Here is a 27938-nt window from a genome sequence, read left to right on the forward strand (position 1 = left end):
CATTTGCAGTCCACAAATCTATCAGTAACTCTGTCATTGACTTCCAGTCTGCCTCAGAACGTATATCAACGCTCTCCGTCAAATCGGCCAACAAAGCATATACCTTGATCAACGCACACGCACCCACAAATAACTATAACAAGAAGAACCGCCAGAAAGTGGATGACTTCTGGAATGACCTTGAAGAGACAACAAACAAAATTGCCAACCACCATGTAATAATCTTGTTAGGCAACTTTAACGCACAATTAGGTAAAGAGAAAAAATACAGGAAAATCACCGGAATCCATACAGCTCACAAGAGAACTAACAAGAATGGGGAAAGATTGATAAGCTTTTGTGAAAATTTCGGCCTCGTAATTATGTCAACACAATTCAAAAAAACCCAACAAGAAACTGTATACTTGGAAGTCGCCCAACACAATGTTGGGTGAATTCCAGATAGACCATGTGGCCATCTCCAAGAGTAACACAGCAGAAATTCTGAATGTGAAAACGAGAAGAGGATTTTTTGACTCAGACCACCATCTTCTACAGATAAAGACCAGATTACAACCCAATAGAAAAAAAGCCAAAACTAAACAAAGTGCTGAGACCAGACCCCGAATACATAAAACTCAACAAGGAAAACACCTTACAGGAAATTAGTCAGACAAACACCACAAACTGGACAGAACTTGTGGACGTCCTCAAATCCACAATGAAATTGGGTCAACCCCCGAGAAGGAGAAAACACAGGTGGTGGAATATAATATGTGACCAAGCAATAGAAGAAAGGACCAATGCCTGGAAAAACTTCAATAGTCACAAAACATCAGAAAAATGGCAACAATTTCTAGTAATCCGAAAACAAACATTGAAAACTATTCGGAGGGAAAAAAGAAATTCTGACATACGGCGACTAGATGAGATAGAACAAGACTTTAAGAAGAACACCACCAGGAATTTTTATAAGATGTTTAAAGAACATATTGCAGGATGCCAGCCACCCAATCTTTGCTTCAAGAAACCGGATGGTTCACTAGAAACTAACATGAAGAATAACTGCCAAATCCTTGCAGACTATTTCAACAAACTTCTCAACTGCAAAAGACCTACAGAGTACATTCACTACGAGACTTCTACACCAAATCCTGACGCTAAACCGCCAACCATCAATGAAATAGTAGAAATTATCAAGACACTGAAAAACAATAGAGCTCCAGGAGAAGATGGAATTATTGCAGAACTATGGAAACTAAATGCTGAAAGGTTAACAGGAAAAATTCACAAAATCATATTAAACATTTGGGAAACAGAACAGATCCCATCTGAATGGAAATGCGCACTCATCCATCCACTCCACAAAAAAGGGGACAAAACTGAACCAAATAATTACAGGGGTATCTCACTCGTACCGGTCACATATAAAATCCTATCAAAAGTTCTCATGAATAGATTAGAAGAACAAGCTGGCCCACAAATAGGAGAATACCAGGCTGGTTTTCGCAAGGGACGATCATGCATAGAGCAGATCTGGAATCTGAAAATGATTCTCCAGATGAGAAACACCCGAAACACAGTGGTTACTTTTGTAGATTTTAAAAAGGCCTACGACTCAATAGACAGAGTAGTGCTCTGCAAGACGCTGGAAGAATTCAGCATTGACAGAAAGACAAGAGCAATCATTCAGGAAACATTAACTGACACAGTCTCCAAGGTTAAATTTATGAGGGATATCTCGGAACCATTTGTAATCCAAACTGGAGTGCGACAGGGTGACGGACTTTCACCATTACTCTTTAATATCATTCTTGAAAAAATCATCAGGACATGGGAAAAAGAAGTCAAAGGAATCCAAATTGGCATTAGAAAAGATAATAGATTCAATGTGAAGTGTTTAGCTTTTGCAGATGACTTTGCAACCCTCACAAATAATAGAAAAGAAGCCACTAACGCCATAGAGAAGTTACACAAAATTGCACAAAGAACTGTCCTGCAAATCTCATATGAGAAAACCCAGTACATAGAAAGAGTGCCACAAGACAAATTGCCTATTGTGACAACCCATGGGAAAATCGTACAAGTACCACATTTTAAGTACCTGGGAGAAATCATCCAGCCATCAGGGATCAACCTAAAGGCCAATGAGGAAAGAATAAAAAAACTACAGAAAGCATATAAACTCACGTGGAACTATTATAACAAAAAGTCCATATCCATTAACGCAAAATTGAGGCACTACAACACTGTCGTACTTCCGGAGGCACTGTATGCATCTGAAACAATACAAATAGGTGGGCAAACTAAAATCAAAGAAATAGAGAAACAAGAAAGGAAAATTCTCAGGAAAATTTTTGGCCTGATACAAGAGCAAGGAATCTGGAAGAAGAGACCAACATCGGAATTATATAAATATACAGACAAGATTACGGATACAATAAGGAAAAGAAGAATGCAGTTCTACGGACATATCCACAGGATGAATGAAAACAGAATTTCAAAGCGAATTCTTAAAGTCATCAACTCAGGCAGGGAAAAAACAAAATGGATAAAAGAAGTTGAAGAGGACCTCAGACAAGCACACATAACAGTAAACGATGCAGAAAATAGAACTGAATTCAGGAACATCATCAAAAAACATAAATTTGACACCACAACACAGAAGAGACCAGGATGCAAATGGACAGCGGAGCGAAAGAAACAACACAGTGAACACATGAAGAAAATTTGGGCTCAGAAAAAAACATAAACAAACATCATAAAGGAATTCAAGTTCAAATGCTCTCTTAAATGGGAATAATCGAAAATAATAATAATAATAATAATAATAATAATAATAATAATGCATTATCTAACAGCAGAAGACGCATGGGTAAAAAAAGAAATTAAAACACCTCGAGACAATGAAAGGAAATTGAATGACATTGTTAAGACTACCATGCCACAACACTGATTTTATTTAAGGAGTAAAAACCTCCATGTTATGTCTGAAATTCAGAATATGAATATGACAATAAAATTAAATCATTATTGGAATAATTAAAATAAAAATTGAAAAAATATCAATTATAAGAGATCTGTATTTAATTATTGAAGGAAGCAGGTAGATAAAAAGCGACTGCACACATTTAGAAACGTTGTGACCACTGTGTAACCCGACAGACATGATCCATCCCAATCAACATTCCATTTTAACATCTGAATGGATTGCACAATCACACTGAGATTGCTATAAGGGAACAATCTCCCCACTCTCATCATCAATCATGGCTGATGTAAGCAGGCATTTGGATTCTGGGGATCTATCAAAAAGTTTGTATGTGGAAGTCCTAACTCCCAAGAACCTACAAAAAGATTAAAATTTTCAGAATGGGGATCATAGACATACAGTGACCAACTCCAGCATACTTAAATAGATAACAGATGAGGTGAAGCAGGGATATTAGCTGTGCAAGAAAGAAGATACAGGGATAAAGATATAGTGGAATCAGAAGGCTTAGTAATGCTGAAAAGAAATCTAAAAATCGAAGTAGGGAAGAAAAGATGCAGATCCATGTGCTTTGGTACAGGTTCATAGCAGGAAAAAATAAAAAAATAAAAATACTAGGATGGCAAAACTGAAGAGTATGTCAGAAAGGATATTAACACTGATAGTCTGAACAGGAAACAAAAAGTAATCAACAGTAAACAGACATGCACCAACTAATAATAAGCACAGGAAGGAGGGCAACAGTGATGACCAATTTCTGAGAGGAACTAGATGATACACTGAAGAGCATATTACACAGACAACATAGGTGAATATAATGCATAGAGTTGAAAGGAGAACCAACTTAAAGAGAACAGAGGGAGAGCACTCGGCTCACCAGAGGGGGAGGTGGCGGGAAGGGGGTAGGAGGTGTTGAGGGTGGGGGGCAAAGAGAGTAAGAAACATACATAGGCAATTCCCTGCACTAAATTCGAGAAAGTCTAGATTGACCACAAAATAATTAGTGAGATAAATACAAAAGAGGTCAGGAATACCAAGATCAGGAAGATGACAAGAATAGAATTAGGTCACAGTCTTGCATAATCTGAGTACTGCTGTAGTCTGAACAGGAATAGACTGCCACATATGAACAGAACCACCAAGAACACCAAGGCGGAGACATATTATGATAAAATCAAAACAAATACATGGAAGGAATTAAACAATGAATGAAGAGTCAGGAAGCTGAGCATGGGGAAGCAGGTTAACTCAGAGGAAAAGAAAAAAAAAAAACAAATTAGCACTGCAGGTGGGACAGGGACTGGGAGGAGGTGGTATAGAATGGCAGGGAAGATTACAGAAAAATGGAAGGTTTTCAGAGGAGTGAGGAAGTAAGCAAAATGAACCATAAGATTCACCAGAAGACAGAGAAAGAAGCAGAAACTTTAAGACATGAAAGAAAACTTTAGGAAAATCAACAGAAGAGAACTTAAAGAGAAATTTAAAAACAGCCTAATGAGGTAGAGGGAAAGAAGAATATAAGAGAGATAAGAAATATGGGTTGGCATTACTGCCAATGAGAAATTAAGATGAACTGGGACTAGGCCTCACACAGAAGAGAGGCGGTCACAACTTCCAATGAGTTTTGAGGTTGCACAGGCAATAACTAACCTACACAATAAAAAGGCAACTGAAGAAGGGGGATAGCAGCACACATGGTAAAGCGAGGAGGCAACAAGCTGGTTGACAACATGATCAAGGTTATCTGTCAGATTTGGAGGGCGAAGAGGTTACCGTAAGTACCGACAAATGCAATCATAGTGCCGATACATAAGAAACAGAAAAATACAGATGTGAACAACTTCATAAGAATATCACTACTAGTGGTAGGCTACAAAGTGCTGTCAAAAATCCTTCTAAATAATGTTTATACAACAGTTGGAGATTACCAAGTAGGATTTAGGGAGAGAAGAGGATTTATACAATAGAACTTTTCCTGAAACGATTAATAGAACATAGCACCTTAAAAAACAAAAAGACAATAGTAACCTCTGTGGACTTTATGAAAGCAAATGACTGCATCATCAGACAAACTCTTGAGAGGATGTTGAGAAACAAAGAACTGCATGACACTACAATAGAAATGACAACAGAAATTCTGACAGATACTAAGGCAAGGGTAAGTTTCAAAGAGACATTACTGAAAGAGTTCAAAATCAAAACCAATATCAACAAGGGAAGTGGATACTCACCAATTTTGTTCAACAGTAGTACTGAACAAAATGTTAAGGCAAAGGAGAGCAATAGATTATGATATAGAAATACCAAAGACACTTGTGGGGACCAAAAATGACAGCAGGGTTCAAGTAGACCACCTAGCTTTTGAGGACACAATAGTGATAATTAAGAAAGATGGGAGTAGATGAAAAGAAACATCTCTACAATATAAGCAAGGTAGCCACAGTGTGGGACTGAGGATCATCCACAACAAGACAAAGTCACTGACTATCAGCAAGGATTGGAACAAAAACCGGAACGCACTGTGCAAAGGTGGACAAATTTTAATTCCCAGGAGAATATTTAACAGCAACAATGATGAAACAACAGAGAGGATGAAGAAGATGGGGTCAACCTTCTGTAGGACTAGAGATGTATATAATATTTTTAAAAAAAATGTATCTACAGATGCAAAGACCAGATATTGCAAGGCAATAATGAGGAATGTTGTGTATGCAGCTGAGATACTAAGACTAAAAAGATATGGTGCATAGCAACTAGACAGGGGAGAGAAATATACCAAGGAAAATGCTGGATCCTGAATGTGGAAAACAACAGAGTCACCATTGGAGTAGACAAGACATGAGGATATTGAAAGGAGGGAGTGGGGGTAGGGGAGGGGGGGAAGGGAGAGAGGGCAGAGAGGGAGGGAGGGATGAAGTGAAAAAAGAAATTTATGAAGGACCCATCTGTGCTGCTACAGAAGCCATAATGAAAGCCGAAGAAGGCAGCATTTTTACCAGTTATTTCCTTGAAATAGTTTCGACTGGTGCAGTTTCTTGAGGACTAGCAATATTGCAAGTAAATGACCACATCAAAATTACTCTGTCTTTTTACAAAGAAATTAAGAATTTAACTCACCCCCATGGAAATAAAATTATCATATTTCTAGCAAAGTTCTAAAACTCAATTCAGCTCATGCGTGTATGCAGTATATTCAGTCACAGAAGTAGCATCCCATAATTATCAAAATAGGTTGAAGTCTGCCACTATTAGGTCCTTTTATGATAAAAAAAGTAAGGCAGATATTATTATCAATGACTCCCAATGCTTACTGTTCTTCTAATGTGCTGCAGAAGTCGCAACAGGAAGACACATTATTTCAGAACTTCAATACACATTTTCTTTTTAAAATTTTGTGCTTACGGAATAAAGGCAATTGTTTCAGGGTGCAAATACTAGGTGAAAATAATGAAAAGAAAATTAGCCACAGAAGCATTTAATGAGAGAGAGAGAGAGAGAGAGAGAGAGAGAGAGAGGGAGGGAGAGAGGGAGAGAGGGAGAGAGAGGGAGGGAGGGAGGGAGAGAAGCCATAGCTCCATTTTGACAGCTGTTACCTATTTCGCATACAAAAGAAGCCCCATATAGATCGAACATTAGTGGATGCCATATTTGCAGTGACAAGTAATCCCTCTCTTAGCATGGTGAAGATTTTACTAAGGCTTTTGCAGCCAAATTACTGTCTTAACATTGTCCAAAGACAAATCTGCCATGCCCTCTCTCCACAAATATGTAATACTGTTTCATACCTGCCAACTTGTCATGAAGGAGCAGACATTTCATCACCCCTTACCAGGTCTGAAAAAACAAAATAATGTTTTTCACATAGGCTTCCCCAAAAGCCTGCAATCCTGGAATCATGAGCTGAGGAATATACTCCTTACAATTCTTTATTTTAATTTGCACGAGGGAAAGATTAACTATTATGATACCAACAAATGCTACTTTCTTAAGAGCTGGGGAATGTGTCCAACAGAGAGAAATACAGACAAATAAAATTACGACATACAGTTCATAAAAAGGTGAATCTAGATCCCTCAAAACATAATGTATCTGTAGCATGTGGAAGCAATCAAATGATATTAGTCTGTACCTTTCACAAACACCATCAGGATCTTTTCTGAGCAGTTCTAATAGTTGAGGATCATTGAGTCGTTTTATCTGTTCAGTCACTGTGATCTCTTCTGTGTTGAGCAGGAGAGCACAAGCATGTATAGCAGCAATCTGACTTACAGAAATTCCATGTTTCGATCCTAAAGTAACTGCAAGCTGGAAACGCTTGGTATCTACAGTCCTGCAAAACAAAAATTAAAACTAGTTTATATGCACTGAACCAAGACAGATCTTAATACTCAAACTGACCTCTAATCACAAATAAAGTTATTCAACTGCAGGAAGAACAGGCCAATTGAATCAGCAATTCATTTTAACATGACATGATAAATTAGCAAGAAATAGCATTTTGGTGACACCAGTATTGCAATGGAACAGTTGCAAGAGACTGATTTGAAAAGCTAACCTTAACTGGTAGATCTAACAGTGAATGGTTCAAATGGCTCTAAGCACTATGGGACTTAACATCTGAGGTCATCAGTCCCCCAGACTTAGAACTATGTAAACCTAACTAACCTATGGACATCACACACATCCATGCCCAAGGCACAATTTGAACCTGCGACTGTAGCAGCCACGTGGTTCTGGACTGAAGTGCCTAGAATCGCTCGGCCACAGTGGATGACATCTAACAGTAAAACAAAGAAGTGGTGGCCGATAAACAACACATTCTTTTAAAAATAACTGAATTTGTTAGGTTATAAATGAATAGTTTTTTCTCCAACTGGTTTGATGTGGTCTACCATGAATTGCTCTCCTATGCCAACCTTCTCATTTCAGAGTAGCACTTGCAACCTACATCCTCAATTATTTGCTGGATGTACTCCAGTCTCTGTCTTACTCTTCAGTTTTCACCCTCTACAGCTCTGTCTACTAGAGATGTTATTTCCTGATGACTTAATAGATGGTCTATCATCCTGTTCCTCCTCCTTGTCAGTGTTTTCCATATATTCTTTTCCTCGCCACTTCTGTGGAGAACCTTCTCATTCCTTACCTTATCAGTCCACTCAATTTTCAACGTTCTTTTATAGCACCACATCTCAAATGCTTCTACGTGCCTCATTTCCGGTCTTCTCACAGTCCATGTCTCACTATCACGCAATGCTGTGCTCCAATGAATACTTAGCTGAAATATTTTCAGTAATTCAGAGTTGAAACTAAAAGACCACTAAAACCACTTAAATTAAATTATAACGAAATACAAAATGAGAAGATGACCAATACAGTATGATTAGCACAAGCCAAAATGTAAGTGAATACACTGGCATACATGTTCACTCATTATGCCAATATAAAGCATAATACAAATAAAAATTATAGTGTCATTTGGCTCCATTTATACAAAACCGAATTTTAAATCTTTTGGGTGATGAGGCCACAGCCTTATAATTTTCTGCTTCTTCACCCAACACAACATTTTGACTACACTGCCGGGATCTTTATCAAGAGTCTTTCAGTGTCCCTGAGTGCCGGGATATTTTTGATAACTAATGTAACATTCGCTTACAAAATGATATTTTTCCACAGTTTTCTGAAAAAAAGTGGAGTTATTGGGTAAAATTCTTCAGACAACAATTTGTGGGCCACCATTGGATAGATAACTCATTGCTGGTAATGAAAGTAAATGTGACTGTTACCTCAGTATTATTGTTGCCAAGGTGGCTTCCTAATAGTTGTTTATATTGTCTGCGTGTCATGACAAGACAGTCTATACCTTGATGAGGCGAGAAAAGAATCTGGAAGCCTATTGCTACGAAGATGGAACAATAGTTGCCTGATTCTATGTACCACACTATAAAATGTGATTCAATGAACAGAGTTGTAAGAAAACTGAAGAATCTTCTATTAGACAAAAGAATGGGTAGCTCTCATGCAAAGACTCTGGCCTCCTGAATACAAGTCACACTCAGAATAGACAGTTATCAAAGATATACAAAGAAGGATGCCCACTAAGATCTACTGTGGAAATGATAAAAATCTCCAACATAATTTTTAGTGAGTCATTTATCAGAGATACCGAAACATCAAGTCAGAAAAGCAAACACTTCTGTGAATGATCATGACTGGTTTAGTGAAAATAACATTAAAACTCAAAGCCTCATAGATGGAAACAAGCAAGCTCACATTGTCCATGCAGAACAATTCCAACTCAGCCCTCAAGAAACCACAACTCCTAGCAACCAAAGCTGAACTTCAAAGAAGAAAACAGGGATCAAGCAATAACCAAAATGGGATTTAAACAATAATCAAAATGGGAATTAAGAAATAATAAAAAAAAGAACTAGGCAATAATCAAAACTGGAACTAGGTTACAATCAAAATAAGAACTACCCAATACTCAAACAGGAATTAAGCAATAATCAAGGGTGTATTATTGTCCCTAACTTATATTCAATATTTTTTGGAAATTTACTGCACTTTGTTGAAGGTACAACTACCATCGGAAGCTGAAAGTGTGTGTGGGATGGATGGTGGAAGTTTCATTATTAGTAGAGTGAGAGCTATGACCAAGGCAACGACAATCATTATCATTAGACAGATGATCATGTTGTTATAATTAACTCAAAGGGTGACCTTCCATCAATTTTGAATGTTCAAACAAATTTCGGGCTTGCAGCCGGTCATCGTTCAACACTTCGCACGATATTTCAACTGGGCACCTGCCAGTCATCTTCAGGTGAGCCGTCGCAGACTGGCCATAAAGTTCTCCGCTCCGCAATATATAGCGTACTGTAACTATTCTGCGCATGCGTCGAAAACTTGATAGTTGAACCAACACTGCCAGCCGGCAGCGCCCTCGCTGGTGGAATAGCGGAACTCAGTCGCCCTCTGCGTTGCTGTTTGCCACGGCCGTTGACGCACTCTGGATGGGTGCTGGTTCAACTATCAAGTTTTCGAAGCATGCGCAGAATAGTTACAGTGCGCTATATATTGCGGAGTGGAGAACTTTATGGCCAGTCTGCGACGGCTCACCTGAAGGTGACTGGCAGATGCCCAGTTGAAATATCGTGCGAAGTATTGAACGACGACCGGCTGCAAGCCCGAAATTTGTTTGAACAGTCAATTCGCCGGGAAAATTTTAAAATTCACAATTTTGAATGTATTCAAAGAAGTATAAATGAGCATTGATTTAGATGTTAACACCAGGAAAACTCAAATTTTCCATCAACTTCAATAAATACTAACTATACGTATTCAGCCATAACAGTTAATGGTAAAATGCTGCACAAAAGTTGAGCACTTTCCATATGTCAGCAGTCATCTCTCAACTAACACAAATGTTGATGCTGAAATTCAGTATTGCATAAGATGAGCTAGTGCTTTGTCCATTTGCAGGACAGGCTCTTTGACAACCATAACTTCGACACTCTATGGTTTTTGTCTACCATACTGAGTCTCACTTATGGGTGCGAGGTTGGACTACTGACAGAAAATATCATCAGTGTTGTCTCAGGAGACTCCTGAAAATGAAATGGCAAGACCAATGTATCAGTAGCCTGAAGGAGACACACACTAACAGCATAGAGGCCAACATCATCAAACAGAAGCTTTGATGGGCTGGTTGTATTACTGCATGCCTGACAGATGTCTACTAAAACAAATAATGTATTCCCAACTCAAACACACACAATAAAGAAAAAAGGAGGATACCATAATTGAAATTGAACGAAGGTGTTCTGAAGTCATATCTTAAAAAGTGCCTGACTGATACTGGCAACAGGGAAACCACTGCCACCGTGTATCGGGCATGGCACTGAACTGTTTATGATGGCTCACAATACTTTGAAGACATTGCGAAGACTAAGATGTGACAAGTGGAACCAAAGGAAAGAGTTAGAAAATCTCACAAAAACAATTTGCAGCAAATGATGGTTGTCATTGGCAGGACATATCCCCACTGTAGCAGAAAATGTGGTTCTGGGACTGTTCTCCTCAGCCACTTGTGAAATCATGGAAGACAATGATCCTTTTGGAAGGAGCAAAAAAGTGTGCCAATGCTTAAGATTAGCAGGCCATTTTTGGGAGTCTGACACATGCAGCACTCATCTCCACACCTGTATAAGCACTGCATTTTCTCGTTCCACCATGTCAGGGGTTATTGCAAGTTTCATTCCATTTCAAAAAAATAAATGAAAAATGTACAAAGAGAGCCTTGAATCAATGAAAAGCATGACCACCAGCCAAATTCCATAGGCAACAACAACAACAACAACAACAACTGATGAGCAGCCATACTGTTTCAAAGCAGCACCTCATTATGGGTCTCAAAAGCCATATCTCTCCATATGTGTGCTTCACAAAGCAAAGGCATAGAAATTAACTTAGGTGCAGGAACACTGTCACTGAGTGCTGAGTTGCATCAGTGAAGGATAAAAGAACTTAACATCTCATCATTTTTGTCTATTTGTTAAGCTACAACACCCCAATGATAATATGTATCATCGGCCAATCGTGCATCACCTTACTGTTCACAAATTGTGTCCAATTGCCACCAAGGATACTCTACAGACATGAGAGTGCTTGTCTGGATCTCCAGGTTACCTGAACTCAACATTATGTAGCACATTTGGAATTTCACAAACAAAGATTTATGTACATTTAATCCAGCACTGTGTGCGGAGTTAAGCAGTTATGACTCAAATGCTACAATGCTTTTGGTTAAGGCATGCAACACCTATCAAGGCAAAAGTGGGTTCTTCACACTTCTAGGCAGGTGCTTTAACTCTGTTAGGTTTCTACGCGCAATAAAATACACACAGCATGGCAGACTATGTACTGATTTATAATGTGACTCATCTGTAACATAATTCTTCCTTTTCAAGAAAAGCCCTCTTCCGTCAGGGGAGAAATCTGATGACACCAGTCTTGCAATTTGCAACTCCACGAATTTTGTACATCCTTTGGTGAATTGTTACTGTTTATTAATAAATATCCGAGGTAAAGCCTGAAGATAAATCTAATCTGTGCTTCTTATTTGATACACTTCCAAGTGACATTTTACCCAATAGAACACAAAATATTTCAGTTTCTCTTTGAGAAGAAAAGGTATAACCTCCACTTAGAAGTATGAAGAGTCCACACATAAACTGTCACAGCCCACATCAGCAAAAGTCTTCTATAGGAAAGGTGAATGCTGCATGCAACTTATCACAATTATGAATATTATGATGATGAAAATGTTGAAGCAATGATAGGATTGGCCGAGTCTACTAATTTGTGATTAATACATGTCACCAAATTGTCACTATCATTTAACAGAGGATGTTGGAAATGAGACTTTAACCTTAATACATCAATGAGGCAATTTCCTGCCAACACATTAAAAGCTTCAGGTCTCCAGTCCCAAACACTCAGCACTGACCTATTGACCAATATGTCAAACTTTTCCCACTGTACAATCTAAACTGACATCATTCAGAAGACACTATAACCTCAAGAAGGCAAACTGGAGCACATATGCTGAGACACTAGATAGTCTTGTGTCCAAGATAAATCCACTACCTGAATCAAGTGATGACTTTGTGGTTGCTGTGCAGGAATCATCTTACAAATAAATTCCACATGGCTGCTATGCCAAGTATATTCTTGGCCTTAATAGAGACAACACCAAACTTTTGAGTGAATATACAAAACACTTTTGATGAAAAGCAATTCAGTGAGTAAACTTTGGATGCTGTCTTGGAACACACCAACTCTCTGGCTAAGTGTTAGAAAGTCGGCTGAACAACCTACTTGTCAGATAACTCACACAAACACATATCAAAATGATATTGCTCATTAGCTTCTGAAAAATGGAAATATGAGTGAACCTAGAGCTGGATCTAAGATACAGAGACAAGCTGAGCTGGAAACTAATCAATCCTCTTGAAAATTTGGTGAAGAAGAACTAGAAGAAACAATTCAAAAATGCAAAAACCATAAAGCAGGTGGCCTGGATGAAAGCTTCATATATGTAGATAATACTGCTTTACCAACTCCAGCAAAGAAGACCTTACAACAACACTGAACACTTTCACTGAGTATTAAGGTAAGAACCATCTGAAACCAAATCCTCAAAACACACAGATCTGTGCCTTACACCTCCCAAACAGACAGGCAAATACAAAACTAAAGCTTAACTGAGAGGGCACTGAATTGGAACATTGTGTAACACCTGAATACCTTGGTGTCTCTTTAGACAGACCTTTAATATAGAAAAAACACTGTCACGACACCAAGCCATAAGTGTCAGCCCAAAATAGCACCATTTGGAAAATCACTGGCAGTAACTGGGGAGCCCAAGATCAAGTTATCATCAGGAAATCCACATCTACATCTACACCTACATATATACTCTGCTAGCCACCAAGCAGTGTGTGGCGGAGGACACAATTTGCGCCAAAGTCATATTCCCCCCCCCCCCCCCCCCCATCTCTCCGTTCCATTCGAGGATTGCACGAGCGAAAAATGACTGTCTGAACGCCTCAGTACGAGCTCTAATTTCCCTTATCTTTGAATGGTGATCATTGCATGATTTGAAAGTAGGTGGTAATAATATATACTCTACATCCTTGGTAAAGATCGGACTTTGGAATTTAGTGAGCAGCCCCTTCCATTTAGTGCGCCATCTATCGACAAGTGTGTCCCACTTCAAACTTTCTATGAGATTTTTAATGCTCTTGCGATGGCTAAATGTACCAGTCACAAATCTTGCCACTCTTCTTCAGACCTTCTCAATCTCTTGAATCAGACCCTACCGGTAAGGGTCCCATACAGACGAACAATACTCTAAGACTGGGCAAACTAACATATTGTAAGCTATTTACTTTGTTGAAGGACTGCATCGCTTCAGGATTCTACCAATAAACCGCAATCTAGAGTTCGCCTTACCCTTTACTTGTGTAATCTGATCATTCCATTTGAGATCATTTCGAATATTCACAGCCAGATACTTGATGGATGTTACCGCTTCCAAAGGCTGGGCGTTTATTTTGTTGTTGTTGTTGTGGTCTTCAGTCCTGAGACTGGTTTGATGCAGCTCTCCATGCTACTCTATCCTGTTTTACTCTTACAGTAATGAGGATTTTCACCTTGTTATATACAGTAGGTTACACTTACTCAATATTGAGAGATAACTGCCAGTCATTACACCACGATTTTCTGCAAATCCTCATTGATTTGTTCATAACTTTTGTGTGATACTTCTTTCCTGCTGTAGACTACAGCATCATCGGCAAACACTCTAATGCTGCTGTCAATACCATCAATCAGATCATTTATGCAAATCGTAAAAAGTAGCAGACCTATTACGCTGCCCTGGGGCACACCTGAAGTTACACTTGTATCTGTTGAAGTCACCCCGTTCAGGACGACATTCTTTGTTTTTCTGCAGGGGAGTATGGGTACCCTGTATGTTGCAGCTCTGTCCATGCAAAGCAAGTGGATGTTGCACTGAAAGAAACTGTAAGACTGACCACAGATGTGTGAAACAAACACTTAAAGTCAAGGTCTATTACATGGCAGGCATTGCATCACCAGATATACTTTGTGAAGTAGCTGCACACATTCAAAGGAAAAAGGCTGAACTTAATCATTTACACCCTCTCCATGGCCATCAACCACTGAGATCTAGGTTGAAATCCTGTAGATGTTTCCTCAGTTCAGCATCAGTACTAACTATGTCTCCACACATTGCCAGAGAACAACTGTGGGCAGTTAGACATTATGGATGAAACCTGCTGAGTGACTACCATCTGGAGGTACTTGAAATTGGTCTACCTGGAGATCATTGAATGGGTTAAGATAGACAATTATAAATCCAGGACAACCTTGCCAAATGAGGATTTGCCTAAGTACCGACCATTTGCGAATGTGGAGGAGAACAGATGATGGCTCACCTCTATCATTGTCCATGTTGCCGAGACATGCAGTGGTGATGAGCTGATGAAGGCTGAAGGCAGTGCTGTTGGTGTTGTCCAATTATGGGTGAAGATCATTGAATTTATGTAAACTAAGTAAATTGTAGTTTTAGTAGTATCCCATGATACTGTACAGTTACGTGATGCAGTTTTGTATGGCTTGATCTGAGTAAATAAATAAATCACAAATATTAATGAAATTAGTAACCAGTTCTATGTCAGTAAGAAAGGAGAAAATCAGAGACTCACTCATCCCACTGTGCAATAAAATTTCTCACAAATCAAAAATGAAGGCAGAGCAACAATGTATGCAATATCATGCATACATCTGCCAACAAAATTTGTTGTCACAATCAAAAGATTTATGAAAAATTAAGAAGTCCTGAAGTCACAGACCCACATGAACAGCCTTCTACTCATGTACTGCACACTGCATATAATCATCATCACAGTACCGCATACGAAGGGCATATTTGTTTACACAACAGTTTCAATACCCTTTTGACCACCACTAGCAACAATGAAGTAAGCATGAAGATAGCACACACATTATTAGATGCTGTCTGTCTAGTTTTAAATGCAACTTGTACCTCCCGTCAAAACCAGTCCAGAGGTGTTGTCAGTACTGAAAGCCAGACCAGATGCCATTCCATTATGTCCCACTTCTATGCATGCTCAGTAGGGGGAAGCTCTAGTGTTGTGATGGCCATGTACAATGGGCAACATAAGAAGCACATGTGCAGGTTTTATCCTATGGAAAGACCAAAATTTTCTGACAAAATAACGATAGTGACATAACTATTTGCATGATATTCTTGATGTATCCTGCACTGTTCAATGTTCATATGTATACTTACAATAGACTATGATGCCTACTATGATTCTGTGTTTTGCTGCCTAATCACTCCAACTGCTGCTCTGCTTGTTGATGCCACAAACAATTAAAAACCATCATTAATGCCAAAGCATAATCTGCTCTCATCATCAACCACAATTTTGTGCTATTCATTTCTTAGGTGCATCTTCACTACACCAACAGAGGATAGCTGAACACTGTTGAGATGCAAATGAACTCTGATAAGAAGCATCTTTGCTTGAATCATCATCTAGCAGATATTGTGGGTGCAACATTGGTCCTAATTTGCACTGCACACACTGTCCAACAAGTAATTGCTGCTTATCTGATGTGACAGTCCATCCACGAATCTACAGACCACTGCCATCCAGAACTAGAATGATTAGCTTGTTTTATCACCTGCACTGTAACTGACACATATATGACATCTCACATTAAGTGTAGGGAAATTCTTCTTAACAACTATCTAGCATCCTGTAGGCCTGCAATAAAACTTCACAGAAATTTAATCAGTTATATGAATCATGCCAGTGACACTACTTTGACCTTTTCATAATTTTTAATAACCTATTTTGATGCTTAGAAACAACAGACCACTATTTTGAAAAGTCAAATATAACTGTTATGGACTCAAGTGTTTTCATACTGAGTGGTTCCAACTTTATCCACAGCAAGGATCTTAAAATCATGCACTTAATGCACACCACCAGTGCAGCAAACAAATATGGTGATTCTACATCGCATATACATTTATATTTATTATATTTAATTTTTCACTAGTATATTATAAAATGTAACTATTCACATTTCAAGTGGAATCAGAACAAACTTGGCCCTTGATGAAAAAAATTAATGAAATATCTTAGAATTTGAAAATTACTTTTAATAAGAACAAGATTCAACTAGAATTCCCAAGCAACATACAGAACAGCAGTATCAGTTTTCTTTTTGATGTATGGTAATTAAATTAAGTAAAGCTTACATGGGCAAACCAAGAATGGAGTCCTGTTGATACTGTTTGTCCACTGCAAATCTCTTCAAGTCAATTCCACATCCAAATTCATTCAGCCGTTGACCCTGCAGGAAATCTGACATTGTTTCCTGGGACTGGATCAGATATTCAGTCCACACTCCCTGTGCCTTGGAATTCTCAACCAAGGATACCATGTGGCTGATGAGCTACAGTAGAGGAAAAGAACACAACACATTTGATTTGATTTACTACAAGTAAAACACATGGACACACTAACATGTCCACTGAAGTAATACTGCTTACATAATGCAAAAGCACTATTTGAACACTTGAATTTTACTTTTTTCTTTTCTTTTATACATTTCCAAAAAACTGGACAGCAAAATGACAATACAACAGTAATGAAACCCTCTTTACAAAGGGCCTCCTGGGAAAATAGCAATGAAGGAGGTCACTAATTTGGAATAGGACTCCTTATCTATAACTGTATAATGGACTTGATCAAGGACTTCTCATCAAACTCCCCTAGAATGGCAACTTTAAAATTTAAAGCAATGAGCAAAATGTATGCAGTGATAAAAGTGCACACTCCAACAATGACAAAAACACTAGAGACAGAAGAAATATGCAAAATTTGGGGAGAGGCTGACCAACTGATATCAAACATGCCTGATACTCATATTAAAATTCTGCTTGGAGATTTCAATGCAAACATAGCTCAAGAAAGAAGATATTGTACAATGGTGAGGGAATGGCCAACTCAGATATTAGAAAAGAAGAATGGGCAATGACTGACTGGACTGAGTGTTAATCATGGACTTATTTGGAAACACAAAGGATTTATGATATGTCTACATGAACTAATGACCTAGAAATGCCCCAATGTAAAATTGGGAGTTCTGTCATGATCATACAGGCATAGATACAAATGGCCACAAAAACATTTTTAATGTCAAAGTCCTCATAAAAGTCAAGTTAACAGCAAAAAAGAAACACAAATCATTCCAATCTAATATGACAAGGAGCCAGTTATTAAATAAATAACACAGTACATTTGGAGAAACCTAAAACACCATTAAGTGACAAACTGATAATTAATAACCTGAAAACTATAGATGAAGAAATTGCGCCTAATATAAAAAGAAAGAAACGTGCTTGATAGAATGAGGACTGTGACAGAGCAATTAAAAAAAGGCACGAGGCGTAAGTCAATAAGGCATCTCCACAAAACATTTAAGCCCACATTAGTTTCCTGCATCACTTCTTTTAAGGAGTACCTGTAACACACACTGAACTGCAGCTTGACCAGTATGAGGGCTCGTATTGGGTAGAGTGAGTGAAGAGAGGATGTAGGTGGCGATTGGAACGAGGGGTGCGAAATGGAAGATGATGGTTGGGAGGGATTAAAGGACAGTTCCCACCTACATAATTCAGAGAAGCTTGTGTGTGTGTGTGTGTGTGTGTGTGTGTGTGTGTGTGTGTGTGTGTGTGTGTCGTAGGGGGAAGGAGTTGGGGAAGGGGAGGGATCTGTGAAGCAACCACTGGAATAGAGAGTTTTATGCTCAGCAGTGTGTTCTGCCACTGACAATGAATGGTTAGCTCTGCTCTTCGCCACCGTTTGATGGGGTCCGTACATGGTGTTCATGTCCTCATAAAATGCTGTGTGTACGTTTCAGCAGAGTTGGTATGTGACAACTGCTTTCACAGCTAGTCCTGCCTCTGGATAGAATAAGCCTACGATAAAACTAGAGTAGTATGTGCTGGGTGGTTGTAAGAGGAGGAGGAGGAGGAGGAGGAGGAGGAGGAGATTAGTCTTTAATGACCTGTCAACAATGAGGTCATTAGAGATGGAGGACTAACTCAGATTAGGGAAGGGAGGGGAAGGTAATCGAGCATGCCCCTTCAAAGGAACCATCCCGGCATTTGCCTAAAGTGATTTAGGGATATCACGGAAAACCTAAATCAGTATGGCCAGATGCAGGTTTGAACTGTCATTCTCCTAAATGTGAACCCCATGTCCTAACCACTGTGCCACATCGCTTCATATGGGTGGCTGTACTGAATAGCACATGCACCTGGGCATTATACAGGTGTATGATATGTGTGGCAACAAGTGGGAAGTAGATGTGGCATCAGGATGGGATAGAGTATTACCAGGACTGGCTGGTCAGTGGGATGCCACTTTGAGAGGAGTGGAAAGGATTGTGGAGAGGACTTTCCTCACATTTAAGCACAATGATAAGTAGTCGAAGTTCTGATGTACCACTACTGCATGAAAATATATTGCCACAAAGCAGTGAAGCACATCAAAATGAAATATAATTATACCTGAGAAAGAAAGTTGCTACTCACCATATAGCGGAGAGGCCGAGTCGCGATAGGCACAACAAAAAGATTCACACGATCATAGCTTTCAACCATTAAGGCCTTTGTCAGCAGTAGACACACATCAACACACACGCACGCGCGCACACACACACACACACACACACACACACACGCACGCACGCACGCACGCACGCACACACGCACACGCACACACACACACACACACACACACACACATGCAAAACGCAACTTGCACACACGTCTGCAGTCTCAAAGAGCTGAAACTACACTGCAAGCAGCAGCACCAGTGCATGATGGGAGTGGCGACTGGGTGGGGCAAAGGAGGAGGCTGGGGTGGGGAGGGGGAGGGATAGTATGGTGGGAGTGGTGGACAGTGAAGTGTTGCAGTTTAGAAGGAGGGCAGGAGGGAGATGCAGAGGGGTGAGGGGGTAAGTAGTGGAAAGGAGAGAAATGAAAATAAAAATAAATTAAAAGACTGGGTGTGGTGGTGAAATGTCAGCTGTGCAGTGCTGGAATGGGAACAGGGAGGGGGCTGGATGAGGGAGGACAGTGACTAACAAAGGTTGAGGGCAGGAGGGTTATGGGAACGTAGGATGTATTGCAGGGAAGGTTCCCACCTGTGCATTTAAGAGATGCTGATGTTGGTGGGAAGGATCCATATGGCACAGGCTGTGAAGCAGTCACTGAGATGAGGGATATCACGTTTGGCAGTGTATTCAGCAACAGGGTGGTCCACTTGTTTTTTGGCCACAGTTTGTCGGTGGCCATTCATACGGACAGACAGCTTGTTGGTTGTCATGCCTACATAGAATGCAGCACAGTGGTTGCAGCTGAGCTTGTAAATCACGACTGGTTTCACAGGTAGCCCTGCCTTTGATGGGATAGGTGATGTTAGTGACCGGACTGGAGTAGCTGGTGGTAGGAGGATGTATGGGACAGGTCTTGCATCTGGGCCTATTACAGGGGTATGAGCCATGAGGCAAGGGATTGGGAGCAGGGGTTGTGTAAGGATAGATGAGCAAATTGTGTAGGTTCAGTGGACAGTGGAATACCACAGTACGAGGGGTGGGAAGGATAGCAGGCAGGACATTTCTCATTTCAGGGCACGACGAGAGGTAATCAAAACCCTGGCGGAGAATGTCATACAGTTGCTCCAGTCCCGGATGGTACTTAGGTACGAGGGGAATGCTCCTCTGTGGCTGGTCTGTGGGACTTTGGGAGGTGGTGGGAGACTGGAAAGATAAGGCATGGGAGATTTGTTTTTGTACAAGGATGGGAGGATAATTACAGTCAGTGAAGGCTTCAGTGAGACCCTCGGTACATTTAGAGGACTGCTCGTCACTGCAGACCACAGGTGGCTAGGCTGTACAGAAGGGACTTCTTGGTATGGAATGGGTGGCAGCTGTCGAAGTGGAGGTATTGCTGGTGGTTAGTAGGTTTGATATGGATGAAGGTACTGATGTAGCCATCTCTGAGGTGGAGGACAACATCTCGGAAGGTGGCTTGTTGGGTTGAGTAGGACCAGGTGAAGCAAACAGGGGAGAAGTTGTTGAGATTCTGGAGGAATGTGAACAAGGTCTACTCACCTTCAATCTCGATAGCAAAGATGTCAACAGTGAATCAGAACCAGGTGAGGAGTTTAGGGTTCTGGGTTTTTAGGAAGGATTCCTCTAGATTGCCCATGAATAGGTTAGCATAGGATGGTGCCATGCGGGTGCCCATAGCCATATCGCAGATTTGTTTGTAGGTAACGCCTTCAAAGGAGAAGTAACTGTGGGTGAGGATATTGTTGGTCATGGAAACTAAGGAGGAGGTTGTTGGTTTGGAATCCATAGAGCGTCTGGAAAGGTACTGTTCGATAGCAGTAAGGCCATGGGCATTAGTAATGTTAGTGTACAGGGAGGTGGCATCATTAGTGATGAGCAGGGCACCATGTGGTAAAGGCAAAGGAACTGTGGAGAGTCGGTCAAGGAAATGGTTGGTATCTTTTATATAGGAGGATAGGTTCCGGGTGATAGGTTGAAGGTGTTGGTCTACGAGAGCAGAGATTCTCTCAGTGGGGGCAAAATGGGACGTCCTGGGTGGTTGGGTTTATGGACTTTAGAAAGCATGTAGAAGATGGGAGTGCAGGGACTGATGGGGGTAAGTAGAGAGATGGACTCTGGGGAGAGGTTCTGGGATGGGCCTAAGGATTTGAGTAGTGACTGGAGATCCTGCTGGATTGGTGGAATGGGATCACTGTGGCATTGTTTGTATCTGACAGTTGATGGAGTCTATCTGCCATGTAATCCTTGCAGTTCAAAACAACGGTGGTGGAGCCTTTGTCTGCAGGTAGGATTATCAGATCGAGATCGGTTTTTAGACGGTGGACTGCAGTTCTTTCTGCGGATGTAAGGTTAGTATGCATTTTGAGGGATTTGGGGAATGACGGTGAGGCAAGGTTCGAGGCTAAGAAATTCTGGAAAGTTAACAGGGGGTGGTTTGGAGGCAGTGGGGGTGGATCACGGTTGGACAGAGGAGTGAACTGAGTTAGACAATGTCCAGTATTGGTCTTTGGTTTATTCTGATTGGTTGGGTCGGTGGTGAAAAAGTGTTTCCACTGTAGGGACCGGGAAAAGGAGAGAAGGTCTTTAACTAGTCTTGCATGGTTGATTTCCGGAGTGGGGGCAAAAGGTGAGGCCTTTGGAAAGGACTGATATTTCTGTGGACTACGGCTTCAGGAGGAAAGGTTCATATTAATTTCTTTATATTTTTATTTCTCTCCTTTCCGCTACTTACCCCCTCCTCCCTCCGCATCTTCTCTCCTGCCCTCCGCCTAAACTGCAACACTTCACTGTCCGCCACTCCCATCATACTATACCTCCCCCTCCCCGTCCCCGTCCCAGCCTCCTCCTCCTTACCCCCACCCAGTTGCCACTCCCAACATGCACTGGTGCTGCTGCTCACAGTGTAGTTTCAGCTCTCTGAGACTGTAAACGTGTGTGTAAGTTGCGTTTGTTTGAGTGTGTGTGTGCGCGGGCATGTGTGTATGTGTGTCTGCTGCTGACAAAGGCCTTAATGGTCGAAAGCTATGATTGTGTGAATCTTTTTATTGTGCCTATCGCGACTCAGCATCTCCGCTATATGGTGAATAGCAACTTTCCTTCTCTGGTATTGTTACATTCCACCTGGATTTTCCATTGTTTGAAATATAATTATTTACTTCTTCCCTGAAAAGCAACTACTATTTGAAGGGTTTTGTAGTGGAAGCCCTAGTGTCTGTTATTAAACATATATAAACAAAAAAGTAATAATGTAGGGAAAGTTCTAGTTGAGAATTATGAATTATTTAGGAATAAAGTAGATGACTCGCTGGAAGGCAGAAGCGCTGCTTCATCGATAGGTACAAAGCCAGCTCTTTCCTGGCACGTGGTGAGTGCACTGCAGCGAGGTGGGGATGCAGAGTGGGGTGGGGTGGGGTGGGGTGGGGTGAGGGATGGTGGAAGATGTGAGGCATAGAGGGGGTAGGGGGAAGTGTCTAACAACTTGTGGGAGAGCGGGGGGGGGGGGGGGGGGCGCATCTGTCATCTGTGGGCTAACTAACTATGGGTACGGTAGAGGGGGCATGTGGCAGAAGCTTGGGCACACTATTTCACAAACTAGGGCTTGAGATGGCAGCACAAAACCAACTAGCTGACAAGAATTGGGTGGGGGTACTGGGGCAGGGGATGATGTGTGTGTACACACACACACACACACACACACACACACACACACACACACAGTCGCACAGCTGGATGGGTAGGTGGGTGGGTGAGGGGACCTTATGTTTATGCCAGGAAGGTTACGGGTCAAGGGATGTGCTGCCAGAGTGATCCTATCTCAATGGTCCAACATAACGTCCAACCCCTGCTTAAAGCCTTAGGCTCTTCCCAGAACATCTTCCCTGAATCCAACTTCCTCCTCACCCCAACACCCACTTTCTACATGTTCCCCAAAATCCACAAACCCAAAAATCCTGGACACCCCATAGCAGATGCTTATTATGTCCCCACTGAAAGAATTTCGGTGCTCATAGACCAACACCTCCAACCAACTGCCCAACGTCTAGTCTCCTACATCAAAGATATCAACCACTTCCTTCACTGACTCTCCACTATTCCCATCCCTTTCCTTCTGTATCCCGACTCATCACTGCTGACACCACTTCCCTATACACCAATGTTCCTCATGTGCATGGTCTTGCCACTGTGACAACTGACTCTCCGAATGTCCTTCAGACTTCCTTTTTATATTAGTATGGCTACCAATTAGCTGTTCAACAAGATAAATGGTCACTACCAAACTGTGGCCAAGAGCACAGTGGACCACTCTGTGGCACAACCTGCACCTGAACATAACATAATTGATTTTAATGGCTGTTACTCAACGTGGGCCATCTGGATCCTCCCCTCCACCACCAGATTTTCTAAACTGCCCAGATGGAATTTATCCTTACAACACACCCTCTGCTCCTGAAATCATGCCAGCCTCAACCTGTGGTAACCTACTGTTCCCATACCCTGCTACCAACAGTTTATGCCCCCCGTGTCCTACCACCTCCTCCCAGTTCATGACCTCTCACCCTCATTGTGCACTGCTCTTTGCCAATGCATCCCAATCTTTTCCCTTCTCTAGTTCCCTGCTTTCACACTACCCCCCCCCCCCCACTCACTTCTCTGCCTCCAACCTGTTACCCCCCCCCCCCCCCCCCCCCCCTTCAGACTGCTGCTTTCGACTGACACAGCTGTGTTCTTGCCAGAGCAACCAGAGATAGCAGTCATGTGTGCAAGAGGTGGGCTTGCTTGTGCAACTGTGTGTTGTTTGCTTTCCTTTTTGAAGAGGCTTTGGCCAAAATCTTAATGTGTAACAACCTTTTTGTTGTATATGTCTGCGGCTCAGTATTTCATCGTTACAGTGAGTAGCATTCTATCCTTTTCATAACAATGTTGAAATTCCAAGCTGAACTTTCCATTCTTTGATTTATGAGAGTATGGAATTTATCACATTCTGCAGGACTGTGTGAAAATGTGACATAATTGGAGTCTACAGGATTCAGAATGATAGAAAGCCGCACTAAGAGTAAAGCAGGAGGGTTTGGGACCTCAGCACTTGCATTCTTAGATGAGCAGGAGTGGATGCCGTACACTCAACAGCTTCAGAATCAATGCAGAAGAGATCACCCATTTGTCATACACTTACACAGGCCGAAGTCTAAACTACTGTGTTCAGAGACTCATACCACAGGTTCTACACTTGGATGGGGTTGAAAACATAACTTTCGGAACAGACATTTCAATATCGGCCCTCACAACCACTATGATAGGGGTGGCCAGCATTCAGTATCCTCAGAAGCTCCAGAAGAGACCACATAGTGAACACCACACAAAACACCAAGCCTCTCAATGCATGTAGTAAATTTGGTTCAAACAAATAAAGTAGGCAGTTGTAAGTGTACTGAATACACAATATACAACAGTGAAGAGCATGACTAAAGAAACATGGGGACCTGAGTAGCAGCAACAGCATCTGATGATGAGAGTGTGCTAAGCCAACAAAATGTTGTACCAGTGGGGTAGTCACAGCAGGATGCATGCTGCAAAATTGGCTTTGCAGCTGTGACACTGGTATAAACCTGATACCATCACTGAAAAACTGTGAACCACTCAATGAGTGGTCCAGTAAGGGAATAAATGTACTCTGATGACTTTATCATTATGCCTCATTGTTTTTCAAAAAGCAATAGAACAGAATTTTTTTTGTCACATGGCACGTCACATACAGACATTCGACTGGAATATTATTGACTCCTCAATAAATACAGTTGTATGCCTACACAGGTATATATATATATATATATATATATATATATATATATATATATATATATATATATATATATATATATATATATATATATATATAGGGAAACATTCCACGTGGGAAAAATATATCTAAAAACAAAGATGATGTGACCAAACGAAAGCGCTGGCACGTCGATAGACACACAAACAAACACAAACATACACACAAAATTCAAGCTTTCGCAACAAACTGTTGCCTCATCAGGAAAGAGGGAAGGAGAGGGAAAGACGAAAGGATGTGGGTTTTAAGGGAGAGGGTAAGGAGTCATTCCAATCCCGGGAGCGGAAAGACTTACCTTAGGGGGAAAAAAGGACGGGTATACACTTGCGCGCACACACACACACACACACATATCCATCCACACATATACAGACACAAGCAGACATCTCACAAGCAGACATATTTAAAGACAAAGAGTTTGGGCAGAGATGTCAGTCGAGGCAGAAGTGAAGAGGCAAAGATGATGTTGAATGACAGGTGAGGTATGAGTGGAGGCAACTTGAAATTAGCGGAGATTGAGGCCTGGTGGGTAACGGGAAGAGAGGATATATTGAAGAGCAAGTTCCCATCTCCGGAGTTCGGATAGGTTGGTGTTGGTGGGAAGTATCCAGATAACCCGGACGGTGTAACACTGTGCCAAGATGTGCTGGCCGTGCACCAAGGCATGTTTAGCCACAGGGTGATCCTCATTACCAACAAACGCTGTCTGCCAGTTTGTTGCTGGTCATTCCCACATAGAATGCATCACAGTGTAGGCAGGTCAGTTGGTAAATCACGTGGGTGCTTTCACATGTGGCTCTGCCTTTGATCGTGTGGACATCGTTGTCTACCAAACCAAGTCCAACATAGCCCAGCTGTAACCAACACCTTCTCACCTTTTTTCACACCAGATCTCCAGTTACTTTCCAGTTCACCTTTATCTCTCCCCATATATTTTTATTTTCATTTTCATTTCAGCCTCATTTTACACTTTCCACCTTCTAATACCATGTCACCCTCACAACACCCCCACAACGACCCCATTAAGTTTTATTTACATTCCCTCCGCAAACATGCCTTCGCCCTAGCCAGATTACGCTCCCATATTCTATTTTCTCAGGCTTGTCTGACATTTGGCATTACCCCCAAAGGCCTCACACTTAAAGTTCCCATCTCTGGCTGCAACCCCTCTTTCCATCAGTCCCTATACCAGTTCCAAAACAAACAATCCATTGCCCTCACCCACCTAATCCTTCACCTACACATCAACTCAGCCAATGAACACACCCGTCAACTCCTATCCTTAATAAAAGTCCTTAATCTTTCCTCTCCCACATCCACACCGGCTGTTCAGAGCATCCTCCTACAGGCCAACCGTAAATTAGAACAGCATGCCACCCTCCACCTCAAAAAACTATCCAATCTCCTGGTTTCCCACCTCCAGAAAGGCAACTCACCCTTCACAACAATTTCCAGCAAACCTCAACCTCCTCTCATTGCACACAAACCCAGTCTCTCCCATCTACTCAATCTCCCACTTCCAGATCCACTCCCTCCAAAACCTCAAAATTCCAATCAACACTATCTGGAACCACAACACCCTAATTCAGTAGTTAACCTTTCCTCCAAACCTCTCTCCCAATCCGAAACCTCTGTCCTATCCAAAGGCCTCACCTTCAGCCCCACTCCCAGATTCAACCAAACAGCCCTCGTCAAAGATTTACTGTCCTACACTCGTACTCTCTGCTGGAAATATCACTTTGCCATGAAGAAAAATGATCCTAATCCTACTCCCAATGATCCAACTCCCCAAGACACTATCCAAATTGAACCCTGCCTGGAACAGTTCCGTCCTCCGTCACAGTGGGACCCACCTCCTCTTCCTCAAAATCACCCTCTCCAAACCTTCCAGGAATTTCTGACTTCCAGCCTTGCTTCTCAATCCTTCTTAAAAAACCTTAATCCTACTCCCAACATCACCACTGCTGAAGCCCAGGCTATCCGTGATCTGAAGGCTGACCGATCCATCGTCATTCTTCTGGCGGAAAAGGGTTCCACGACCGTGGTACTTGATCGTCAGGAGTATGTGGCTGAGGGACTGCGTCAGCTTTCAGACAACACCACATACAAAGTTTGCCAAGGTAACCCGATTCCCGATGTCCAGGCGGAGCTTCAAGGAATCCTCAGAACCTTAGGCCCCCTACAAACCTTTCACCTGACTCCATCAACCTCCTGACCCCACCAACACCCTGCACCCCTACCTTCTACCTTCTTCCTAAAATCCACAAACCCAATCATCCCGGCCACCCCATTGTAGCTGGTTACCAAGCCCCCACAGAACGTATCTCTGCCTACGTAGATCAACACCTTCAACCCATTACATGCAGTCTCCCATCCTTCATCAAAGACACCAACCACTTTCTCGAACGCCTCGAATCCTTACCCAATCCGTTACCCCCCGAAAACCATCCTTGTAACCATTGATGCCACTTCCTTATACACAAATATTCCGCACGTCCACGGCCTTGCTGCGATGGAGCATTTCCTTTCACGCCGATCACCTGCCACCCTACCTAAAACCCTTTCCTCATCACCTTAGCCAGCTTCATCCTGACCCACAACTTTTTCACTTTTGAAGGCCAGACATACCAACAATTAAAGGGAACAGCCATGGGTACCAGGATGGCCCCCTCGTACGCCAACCTATTCATGGGTCGCTTAGAGGAAGCCTTCTTGGTTACCCAGGCCTGCCAACCCAAAAATTGGTACAGATTTATTGATGACATCTTCATGATATGGACTCTCAGTGAAGAAGAACTCCAGAATTTCCTCTCCAACCTCAACTCCTTTTGTTCCATCAGATTCACCTGGTCCTACTCC

At 41.6% G+C, this 27938-nt stretch overlaps 1 protein-coding gene across 2 annotated transcripts in view; it reads right to left on the reverse strand.

The window, feature by feature from the left end:
* The window catches only part of LOC126262433 (NBAS subunit of NRZ tethering complex-like), a 412445-nt gene that overhangs the window by 127939 nt on the left and 256568 nt on the right, over nucleotides 1-27938 (reverse strand). For both annotated transcript variants that reach the window (XM_049959075.1, XM_049959074.1), the window contains exons 30-31: nucleotides 16857-17053; nucleotides 7101-7301 (exon numbers count right to left, since the gene is read on the reverse strand). In XM_049959075.1, the coding sequence (XP_049815032.1) occupies nucleotides 7101-7301; nucleotides 16857-17053 (398 nt within the window). The remainder of the gene's footprint in view (nucleotides 1-7100; nucleotides 7302-16856; nucleotides 17054-27938) is intronic.

The sequence above is a fragment of the Schistocerca nitens genome, chromosome 6 (assembly GCF_023898315.1).
Source record: "Schistocerca nitens isolate TAMUIC-IGC-003100 chromosome 6, iqSchNite1.1, whole genome shotgun sequence".
Lineage (NCBI taxonomy): Eukaryota > Metazoa > Arthropoda > Insecta > Orthoptera > Acrididae > Schistocerca > Schistocerca nitens.